The following is a 12,044-nucleotide window of genomic DNA, read 5'->3' as shown; positions in this document are numbered from 1 at the left end:
ACACTGCAGAGCCTCAACTACATTATAAATCAAATTTATAGAGTAGAAAAGTATATCCTGTCTTTGTCTTTCCTAAAACTTTTTGCAGTATATCAGCAAGTATCTAATAAATGATTGTTAAATAGATAAAAATATGCTAATATTACTATAAAAATGGTTTTTTAAAATCAAGGAACACCAGAATTAAAGACTCAATGTTAATATAAAGGCTTTATGTGTGTATATATGTATACTTACATATATAGGTATAAAAAAGCAAAATCTAACTTATTTATGTAAAAAAGGTAATACCAGTCATGAACTTACCAGCAGCTGCCTGTCCTGTAGTCCTAGAACATACTTCATAGGTGCCATCTGGAACTACACCTGCATAAAATCACCCCAAAAATAGTTTTCAATAAAATTATGCTTGTGATTAAATACTATTTTATAATTAAATACTGTACTGTAATACCAAAGATTATTATCTAAATATAAATAGGATCACTAGCTTCTTTAGGCCTCAATTTCTAAACTGTAGAATGAAACATGAAACATCTACCTTAGATGTCTTGTAATATTCTGTATCTCAACATTTTTTTATTTTATGCTTTTAAGAATTTAACTGCAGCTTTATCTTTACATTCTGCATGTGACAATACCTGACTGACTCTGAAACTAGTTTCCAGATGCTATGACAATTTGTGCCATCCTGTGAATGGCACTTTGAGAAAGCAAATGGTTTAAAAATAATTTTCTGTTAATAAGAACTTCCACATTTAGGTCACAGACATGATTTATTAGCCTTGTCTTTCCATGGATCATTTTATGAGGAAAAAAATGACTGACTGCCATGATGTCAGTCTCATAACAATTAAGCTCCTAAAGTCATTGACCTATCCCCAGAACACATCTAATTTTAACTCTGAAAAATTTACTACCACTTAGCTTTAATCTGATAACTTCAACTTAAAAAAAAAAAAAAAGAAAGAAGAAAAAGAAAAAAAAGAGGTGAACTAAATCAACAATTTCAAACAGTAAAGGGGCATACCATCTTCGAGACAACTTTTCAAAAAGTGAAGCCTAAGGACAGGATTAAGACTCTTTCTCAGTAATCCTTCATAGAAACAAAATTTCAGTCTAAACCTGACAGTCATAAATCTTAAATGAAATGTCCTTTTACAATTCATTCTGTAACTTAAGTTGCCATTCAAATGTTACTCAAATCTGAGTTGCAGAAATACTCTAGCTTATTTTGAGAGAAACAGTCTATTAAGTGACAGTATCTATTTTGTAGGTTTTTAAAAGATAGTGCCAATATCTTTAAAATCTAAATTATATTTTTTAACCATATGGTACCTGTGCTTCACATACAAATTAAAGAATTTGAGAGAACAATGTCTTGTCTTAGGGTAAAAGATTGCCTAATTAACCTTTAAAGTCATGGTTATAAATCAGAACAAAAAGGACTTAGGTAACTCTTTCAAATCTAAGAATGCTGTAATGAAAAGAAAACCTTCTGAAATTTGAGTAACATAATGGAGGCCAAATGAAAGCTAGAAAAAAAAAAAAAAAAAAAGGATAGAAAACTTCTAGGACTTTCAATCCCAAGAATTTTTAGAGAATTTTTAAAAATTAATTTTTAAAAAATTACATAAATTCATATATTACAGAGCCATGATAAATTAAAAAGGAATTTTAAGATTTGGGGGGAGTAGATCCAAATCTTCAAAGTGAGGAGAAGGAAATCAGTGAGGCTCTTCCCTGTTTTGCCTATGGTCTCTGAGTCAGAGACAGAATGCTGAGTTGGATCAACCATTAATCTGAATCCAGGAGGGCAATTTTCCTGCTTTTTTAATCTCATGTTCCCCCAGGTGTTAACAGAGAGCTTAAGGCTTTCAAACATCTCCTTTACCGCCCCCCCCATACTACAGTTTCAAACTTTAATGGTTTATATAATTTTTATAAATGAATGTTAGTGAAGAGTCTGATCTTTTCTATCTACTTACATGGTCCTTTGAATCCTACATACAAATTTTTCTAATTTTTACTGCACTTCCTAGAAAACATTATCCTCCTATAGAGGCATTTCACCTAGATCACCTTTTTTCCTAGGGCCTGATTTTAAAATGATCTGTTAAAAAAAAAAATCCTATAGCATAACTCTACTGTTCGTTGTTTCTCTACCCTAATTCAAACATTTCTGAAAATACTTAATATCATTTCTGTTCTATTTATTATTACTAATAAAAAACTATTTTGCCCCTGTTATAATTTATTTTTTTTAAGATTTTTTTTTTTTAATTTGACAGAGAAATCACAAGCAGGCAGAGAGGCAGGCACAGAGAGAGAGAGGAGGAAGCAGGCTCCCTGCTGAGCAGAGAGCCCAATGCGGGACTCGATCCCAGGACCCTGAGATCATGACCTGAGCAGAAGGCAGTGGCTTAACCCACTGAGCCACCCAGGCGCCCCATCCCCTGTTATAATTTAGAATATTTGTGTCAATAAAACAAATACTCAACTCTTCTTCTTCCTTCCCAAGACACCAAACAAAAAGCATGTCATAAAGACAAGTCATTTATGCTTAAAATTCATAAGAAGAAAAACAGCCTTCATCAGAAATCTTTACAAATAAACTTCTATACAGTTGTTACATATATTTTTAAAAGTCACTAATAACTCAGTGGGTTAAGCCACTGCCTACAAAAACTAAAATAAGTAATTTTCAGCATATTAGTATTCTACTTAGTTGGTATAATAAACACTGAGGTGCTGAGTTATTGTTTATAGCTTTTTAATATATGTTTTTGATTTTAATTCAGGGGCATATTTCTCAGGCATTTTCCCTTTATAATAAACTGTTAAGGAAATGGTATTCTCTCTTTGCTTCCAAATACATTTATCCATTTTAATGATTATAAAAAAGGTAAAGATATCATCTTACTAGAAATCAGTAATTTAACTTTATTTTATGAAAAAAAAGACACAAAAGTTATTAGTGACTTTTAAAAATATATGTAACAACTGTATAGAAGCTTATTTGTAAAGATTTCTGATGAAGGCTGTTTTTCTTCTTATGAATTTTAAGCATAAGTACTTTGATATCAAGTCCTCCTAGTAACTTGAAGTTACTTGAATTTCTCAGAAATTCCACTATTTTACCTATGGATTATTTAAGTGAGAAGCCGTCACAACAGAATTTCACCCATAATTTTATCTAGGTTTTAGTCAAAATGAAATGCCAAAACTTCAAGTTTTGATATAAAAATTATGAAAAGTTTTCTTGTTCTTTAAAGAAGATCCAGAACTGGGAAGAAAATTTTCTTCCAATGAAGAAGGGAAAAAACTACATAAACAACAGCATACCACCTTTGTAAAGTAAGTATTAATTTTGGTTTAGAGATTGGCTGAGGAATTTTAGCTTGCAACCTTTAATTCCTCAGTTTTTCTTTATTAGAAGATTAATGATGATTTATGAGCTCTGCTATAACATTTCTTATATTAAAATAAAAATAAAACCACGTACCTTCAAAACTGTATATAAAGACAGCTTTAGTTACACCCAACCTTGAGTATTATGGAATCAAAGGAATTCACACAAGTTACACATTGTAGCTTACAAATTTAGACATGTGAATTTATTTGTATCAATATTACTTTATGGCTGGAGTTTCTATTTCTGGTTATCTACAACCTGATGATCTATGTCATATGATGAACTGGATCTTGCACATTTATCACTTCCTTTGAAGATCCCCACAGAGCAAAGATGTTTTATCTGGTCATTCACGAATCAACCATAGGAAAAAATCAGGTAGTAAATGAATCTTCAAATGCTAGACTATCAAGAAGAATGCCTAGTTGATTCATTTACCAAAACTACTGAAAGCTGCAGTTTTTCACAAATATGACCTATCTTTAACTAAAAAGAGCCCTTATTTCAGAAAGTCCAATAACATTCCTATAAGCTAAGCACCTTTTGGTTTTACAAATGAAGACACTGCTTTTCTGCCTTTTTTTTTTTAATTAAAAAAATTCTAACCCTCATGTAGAAAATAAAAGGCACTCACAGGCATTCATCACTAGATCGCCACGAATTTCTGGTTTCCAGTCATCCCACGATGTCTCAAAGCCATCAGCAAAACGAATACAAAAGTTTTTGAAATGCCCTTTACTAACCAGAGATTCTGAAGAACAAGCAGTGATGAGAGTACTTTCAATGGTCAATACTAAAGCAGAACCAATGTCAAGATCTCCAGTGTGATTAGACTGCAAAATATATTAAAAAATAAAAGAATGTTTTAAATTTGGAAATTCTCACAGGATTCGTAGGAACAAAAGTTTAGAAAAAGTCAAGACTAGAAATCTTCATTAAAAAGCGGCTTAGAAAGTTGTCTACTTTTAAAAACTTAAATTGTTGGAGTACATATGCCATGAGCATCTTTTCTTTTTATTATGTTCAATTAACCAGCATATAGTTCATCGTTAGTTTTTGATGTAGTGTTCAATGACCCATTAGTTACGTATAACACCCAGGGCTCATCACCGCACGTGCCCTCCTTAATACCCATCATCTGGTTACCCCATCCCTCCAACCCCTCTTTTCTGTAACCCTCTGTTTGTTTTCGGAGTCCAGAGTCTCTCATGGTCTGTCTCTAATTTCTTCACATTCAGTTTTCCCTCCTTTCCCCTATGGTCCTCTATGCTATTCCTTATGTTCCATATGAGTAGAATATTAATTGTCTTCATATTTTTTATTACTTGCAGAAGGTTAAAAAAGGTCAGAGGAGAGAGCATGAGCAGTTGACGGGGAGAGGGAGACCATCTTAAGCAGGCTCCATTTGGCATAGAGCCCCAGCAGGGCTCCACGTGAGTCTCCATGTGGGGTTTGATCTCACTACCTTGACATCATGACCTAAGCTGAAAACAACAGTGTAACACTTAATTGAGCCACGGAGGTGCCCCTAATTATCTAGTTTTCTATCCCAAGCTTCTGTTTTAGACAACTGCCTCTGGTGTATATGGCTTTCCTGAGCTCTGTCCATAATGCCATTAAAAAAACAACATTCTTCAACTCCTGGGACATGTTGTCAATCACTGACCCAGAATTTTTCTTCACAATGTCTTGCTTAACAAATTCTAAAAGTTAAACTCATTCAGCAACTGGTTATAGGTTAAGGTAAATTTTAATAGAATTTGATATAATTGTAACCTCTTAGGTTCAACCCTTGATAGGGGTTTATAGTCCTCTGTTCGTCTCATATGCATGTCCATAAATTATGAAAATTCTTGCTTTATCTGGTATACATAACTTGGAAATTTCATTACCATTAAGTATGGCAGCTTAAAGGCATTTTGAAATCCTTCACCCCATTTTAGATGAGGTTACTAAACATTATTAAACAATATTCTAAATGTTCTTTTGCTTCTATTTCATTAACAATTATATGCCAAAGACTTGTTTGTTAAAAAACAAAACAATAAAAAGATTCTGAAAACTAAGCTGCTTATTTTTCCAGGTAAAAATTAAGATTCACCAGAGCACCTGGTTGGCTCAGGGGGTTAAGCCTCTGCCTTTGGCTCAGGTCATGAACCCAGGGTCCTGGGATCGAGCCCTGCATCGGGCTCTCTGCTCAGAGGGAAGCCTGCTTTCCCCTCTCTCTCTGCCTCTCTGCCTACTTGTGAACTCTCTCTCTCTGTCAAATACATAAACAAAATCTTTAAAAAAAAATTAAGATTTTTTTCATGTGTCTGATAGCCATTTGTATGTCTTCACTGGAGAAGTGTCTGTTCATATCTTCTGCCCATTTTTTGATATGATTATCTGTTTTGTGTGTGTTGAGTTTGAGGAGTTCATTATAGATCCTGGATATCAACCTTTTGTCTGTACTGTCATTTGCAAATATCTTCTCCCATTCCTTGGGTTGCCTCTTTGTTTTCTTGACTGTTCCTTTTGCTGTGCAGAAGTGTTTGATATTGATGAAGTCCCAAAAATTCATTTTCGCTTTTGTTTCCTTTGCCTTTGGAGACCTATCTTGAAAGAAGTTGCTGTGGCTGATATCGAAGAGATTACTGCCTCTAGGAGTCTGATGGATTCCTGTCTCACGTTGAGGTTTTTTATCCATTTTGAGTTTATCTTTGTGTACGGTGTAAGAGAATGGTCGAGTTTCATTCTTCTACACATAGCTGCCCAGTTTTCCCAGCACCATTTATTGAAGAGACTGTCTTTTTTCCACTGTATATTTTTTCCTGTTTTGTCGAAGATTATTTGACCATAGAGCTGAGGGTCCATACCTGGGCTCTCTACTCTGTTCCACTGGTCTATGTGTCTGTTTTTATGCCAGTACCATGCTGTCTTGGTGATCACAGCTTTGTAGTAAAGCTTGAAATCAGGTAACGTGATGCCCCCCAGTTTTATTTTTGTTTTTCAACATTTCCTTAGTGATTCGGGGTCTCTTCTGATTCCATACAACAAATGTTCATCATCACTAGCCATCAGGGAGGTTCTAATTAAAACCACATTGAGATATCACCTTACACCAGTTAGAATTGCCAAAATTAGCAAGACAGGAAACAACATGTGTTGGAGGGGATGTGGAGAAAGGGGAATCCTCTTACACTGTTCGTGGGAATGCAAGTTGGTAAAGCCTCTTTGGAGAACAGTGTGGAGATTCCTCAAGAAATTAAAAATAGAACTTCCCTATGACCCTGCAATTGCACTACTGGGTATTTACCCCAAAGATACAGATATAGTGAAAAGAAGGGCCATCTGTACCCCAATGTTTTAGCAGCAATGGCCACAGTTGCCGAACTGTGGAAAGAACCAAGATGCCCTTAAATGGACGAATGGATAAGGAAGATGTGGTCCATATACACTATGGAGTATTATGCCTCCATCAGAAAGGACGAATACCCAACTTTTGTAGCAACATGGATGGGACTGGAATAGATTATGCTGAATGAAGTAAGTCAAGCAGAGAGAGTCAATTATCATATGGCTTCACTTATCTGTGGAGCATAACAAATAGCATGGAGGACATGGGGAGATAGAGAGGAGAAGGGAGTTGGGGGGAAATTGGAAGGGGAGGTAAAACATGAGACACTATGGACTCTGAAAAACAATCTGAGGGTTTTGAAGGGGCGGGGGGTGGGAGGTCGGGGTACCAGGTGGTGGGTATTATAGAGGGCACGGATTGCATGGAGCACTGGGTGTGGTGCAAAAATAATGAATACTGTTATGCTGAAAATAAATAAAAAATAAATTAAAAAAAAACTTAGGATTTATCATATAGGTATCAATCTCATCATAATTCTGTGGCAAAGTCTCATGCTTTTGAGCAAAGTCTCATGAGATTCATATTTAATACACTAAGGATGAATAATGGCTGAAGGAATCCAATCTTACTTGCTATTTATTAAACTCAATTATAAACTGTTAATCCAAAAAAATTATTATAGTCTATATACACAGAAATGGTAAGTAGAATGTTGTATTCTTAATCTTGGACTATGATTTGATTTTTTGTACCTGTGCAGTATTCGTGATGGGCAGGCATATTCCCAGATCATTCACAGTAAGCTGGAGGAAGAGAGTCCCAAAGGCCTGGGCTGATGTTTGCTGGATACCTGGTAGCATATCTACTACCTCCTTTGTAGCCATATGAATATCTTTATGTAAAGCCATTCGTTGTTCATTCCAGTTGTCATAGGCGGCCTTATAATTCAGCCAAAACAGCACAGCTTTTTATAATTAAGGTGGATTGGAAAGAAAATTAAAATAAAAGCTGTAAGGCTAGAAGGCAAGTAAAACTCAGTAGTTGTAAAATCTGGCCGATTAGTAAAAATTACTCCCGTGAGAAAATTATAGCATTAGAATTAGAAAGGATCTAAGAGGATATAGTCAACTTGACAATGAAAGCAGGCAACTGTATAATGGCAGAAAGAAGAAAACATTCCAGGTCCATTTTTTCACTTAACAAATTATTTGTGAAATGCCTATTAGATGTTATGTACTAGGATGCAACAGAAATTATATGAAAACAAAACATGGTCCCTGATCTTATAAAGCTTGTTGTTATACTGTTAAAAATTCTTGGAGGAGAGAAACCTAACAGTAGGAGTATACATTAAAAAGATATGACCTGCAAAGAGAGGCCAAGACATCGGAGTCTGTAACAAGAATGGAACCTTAAGGAAAACCTTCATTTAATGCAGTGTAAAGAAGGAGGAACCTAAAGAGGGAGAAAACTAAAGGGGCTAGGGAAGCAGAAGGAAAAGCAAGTGTCATGGACACAAAGAGTAGAAAGTACTTTAAGGAATTGTGAAAGCTGATGACAGGTTAGTAAGATGTGAAATGAAAAAAAGTACACAGAATTTAGCAAAATAAAACATTATCTATAACACTGCCAAAAGAATAGTTTTCTAACAGGCTTATCACCAGCTAATGCCTACCACCAATTTAAATCTTAAATGGTTTCATAAATGGTTCTTCATTACTTCTACATTTCCAACATATATGCCCAATATACATAAATTAGACTCTTATCTGTTCAGTCTTATTTCCTATTATTTTCTTTTATGAAAACTGCTACATGTTTTAGGCTACTGTATTAATATATATTCATTCATATTCTCTCTCATTTGGTAAATATTTAGTTATTACTATAAGCCAGGGACTGTTCTAGACTGTTATATACAAAGGTAAATAAGACTAGCTTCATTTCCTTGTCTCCCTGGTGAACGCCTGACTCCAAGTCAAATCTGAAGGATTAGTTTCTCCTCTTAGAAGCACAGGCAAAGTTAGAAGACTCCCTCATTTGGGGCACAGGTATCTCCAACTCCTCTCTGTAGTGTACTTTGCTCTCTCCCACTGGACTGAGAGGTCCTTGAGGGCAGGGATCCTGTTTTCTATATCTCTCTTCCACTTCCAGACAGTAAATGTTTATAGAATAAATGAATAAAGACAGTGCCGGAACAAATGGGTCCAACAATTTTTGAAACCAAAAACCTAGCATTACAATTATATCCTATATATCCATGTAGAAAAGAAATGACTTTAAAAAGAAAAGTAAGTTTAAAAAATGAATAAGCAAAACACTATTCTTGGATGCTCACATTTCAGAATTAGTAGATGTTCATCTATCAAGCATTTACACTGGTACACTACAGATGATTTTTATCCAACATTGCCAAAACATTTCTAAATCCAACAAGATAGTGTTGATGGACTTTATCTTACCTCTGTCAAAGGCCACAGGTTGTGCATAAACAATTGGTCTATTCAAGGTAATAAGCACAGCTTCCCTATCGGAAGAACCACTGATTTCTTCTCGGAGGGCATTTCTTAATCCAATTCTGGTTTTAAAATAGGCAACTTGATGAAAATCAGAACCAGCTTCCTCATAAACCTAAAATAAAATTAAAAGCTCAATAAAAGCAAGTAATGGAAGACATTTTGATAAAAAACCTAAAAGTTTTAACAATTAATAGTATTATTCATCAAATGAACTAGTGTATACTTTTCTTAGTTTTATTTGTCAATGATACATTCCTTATATTCTGTACCATAAACACCTGAAATTAATAAAGAACATGAATGGATAAATAAGAAGGAAGTATGAAGTCATACATAAAATTCATAGAAAAGCTAGGACAAGGCCCATACTTTTTTTTTTGTTTGTTTGTTTTGTTTTTTATTTGACAGAGAACACAAGTAGGCAAGAGAGGCAGGCAGAGAGAGAGGGGAAAGCAGGCTTCCCTCTGAGCAGAGAGCCCAATGCAGGGCTCGATCCCAGGACCCTGAGATCATGGCCTGAGATGAAGGCAGAGGCTTTAACCCACTGAGCCACCCAGGTGCCCCTCAAGGTCCATATTCTTAATGTCAACATATTAACTGTTCTAAGATAATTAGATCCTTTCTTTTCTTAATATGTATTTCCATCCAGAAAAAAATTACTGTTTTTTTAAAGATGGCAAGAAATTTTTCTTCATTTATTTCTTCACATAATTAATATAGCCATTCAATTTAGAAAGTATGACTGATATTCCTTTAATTAATTCTTCAAATAAAAGAAGGAAAAAGGTTAAGATCTACATAATAATTTCTAGCAAAATAAGAACAATAACAAAAAATGCCCCAATGAACTGTCAAAATTTTATTTTTATAAAACAAAATCTGATTTATTGCTGTGAATGTGTATGTATGTGTGTAAAACTTTCTATACATATATACACATACATGTATAGACATATATACACATATGTGTATAGACATATATACAAATATGTTTGTGATATATATGTGTACATGCCTACGTAAAATCTGGTATATGTAAACATGTTTACATAATGTTTAACATTACAGTATGCAAAACTTGCCAATATTAAACAGGCAGTTAAGAAACTTAGTAACATTTTAAAAACTTACCAATTGTTAGAACAGAGTGCTAAAATAAAAAAACATTCTAACAAAATCAAGAGCAATTATAAACAAGTATTTATGAAGATGCTGAATTAAGCTTCATGAGATTGCATTTGCACTAAACTACAGCAATATACCACCCCAAAACACTCAATGAAATGCCAAACTAAAACTGTAAAGGCCTTCTTTTTTTTCTTTTTAAGATTTTATTTATTTGACAGAGAGAGATCCCAAGGAGGCAGAGAGGAAGGCAGAGGGAGAGGGGGAGGGGGAAGCAGACTCCCCACTGAGCAGAGAGTCTGATGCAGGGCTTGATCACAGGACCCTGGGTTCATGACCTGAGCCAAAGGCAGAGGCTTAACCCACCGAGCCACCCAGGTGCCCCATGTAAAGGCCTTCTTAAATGACATTTCTCTCCAATTTAAAATTGGAAATTTAGGAATTTAAATTCTTTTTTAAAGTATGGTAATAAAGTAATTCAAATTTATATACAAAATTTAAAAGCCAAAATTCTAATATCAGCATATTCTATACTCACTTGATGTTTGACAATTTGTCCTAATGCCAGATTTAAATCCACTTGACATTTACCAAACAGTTTCAGATAGCTGCTACTCCCTGGTGAAGCTTTGGTTTGAAGTCGGTTTGAAAGTTCCAGCTCTATCAATCCAGTTTCAAATCTCACAGCTCTCATTGATGGAGTAGTGGCTGTTACTTGAATACCCTAGAGCAGATTATAGGTTAGGAGGAAAAAAGTAATCTTAAATCAACAGTATGCACTCACTCAAATGAAATCTTTCGATACGATAAAGTAGCCATGTTTTAAAACACACATGGGCTGTCTAAAGATCTGATAAAACTGGAAAACATTCTTTAATTTCTCATAGTAGTAGGGAATTTTTTAACTCCTAAATTTTATTTTAATATTTTGTACTTAACATCTGAACTGTTCAATGAGTTAAATACATTAATTATAATTAATCGTTAGGTAACAGTATTTTTAACACTGCTTTTTTTTTTTTTTAAAGATTTTATTTATTTATTTGACAGAGATCACAAGCAGGCAGAGAGGCAGGCAGAGAAAGAGGGGGAGGTAGGCCCTCCACTGAGCAGAGAGCCCCATGTGGGGCTTGATCCCAGGACCCTGAGAACATGGCCTGAGGTGAAGGCAGAGGCCTAACCCACTGAACCACCCAAGCGCCCAAACACTGCTATCGTAAGTACTGGAAATACTAAGTTTTCTATTAAGGTACTACTGTTAATTGGACAAATGTACAAAATACTTCTTACAGAGTAACTTAAAGCTATAATAATTAGAAAAATTGATACATTTATCAGAAGGGGGCAGTTAAATATATTGTTACAACTGTATAAAAAATAGTACAGCTATTAAGGAAGATAAAGTTAATCTATATGTTCTGACATGAAAAGGTATCCAAGCACAAATATATGCATAAACATATGCATATATAAAAGTACAAACAGACAAAAGTCCTAAAGGACATTCAATTGCTAAAGCTTTTCCTCTTGAGTGGACGGGGTCATACTTCATTTTTATTTTCTACTCACACATTTATGTATAATATGAATTCCTTTAACTAGAATACATTAAATACTTAGAAAAATACTTCAAAAAGTATAATTA

The 12,044-nt window shown here is 34.4% G+C and overlaps 1 protein-coding gene across 5 annotated transcripts in view; it reads right to left on the bottom strand.

Moving 5' to 3' along the window:
* KIAA1109 (KIAA1109 ortholog) overlaps positions 1-12,044 on the bottom strand; it is a 220,928-nt gene that overhangs the window by 53,598 nt on the left and 155,286 nt on the right. For all 5 annotated transcript variants that reach the window (XM_013053923.2, XM_045083613.1, XM_045083614.1 and 2 more), the window contains 5 exons: positions 10,938-11,123; positions 9,218-9,386; positions 7,508-7,719; positions 4,050-4,248; positions 307-366 (listed from right to left, as the gene is read on the bottom strand). In XM_013053923.2, the coding sequence (XP_012909377.1) occupies positions 307-366; positions 4,050-4,248; positions 7,508-7,719; positions 9,218-9,386; positions 10,938-11,123 (826 nt within the window). The remainder of the gene's footprint in view (positions 1-306; positions 367-4,049; positions 4,249-7,507; positions 7,720-9,217; positions 9,387-10,937; positions 11,124-12,044) is intronic.

Source organism: Mustela putorius, unplaced genomic scaffold (genome assembly GCF_011764305.1).
Source record: "Mustela putorius furo isolate JIRA1106 unplaced genomic scaffold, ASM1176430v1.1 tig00000721_pilon_pilon_pilon, whole genome shotgun sequence".
Taxonomy (NCBI): domain Eukaryota; kingdom Metazoa; phylum Chordata; class Mammalia; order Carnivora; family Mustelidae; genus Mustela; species Mustela putorius.
Note: the sequence above shows the minus strand (reverse complement) of the source record. Positions and strands in the feature narration are given on the sequence as shown.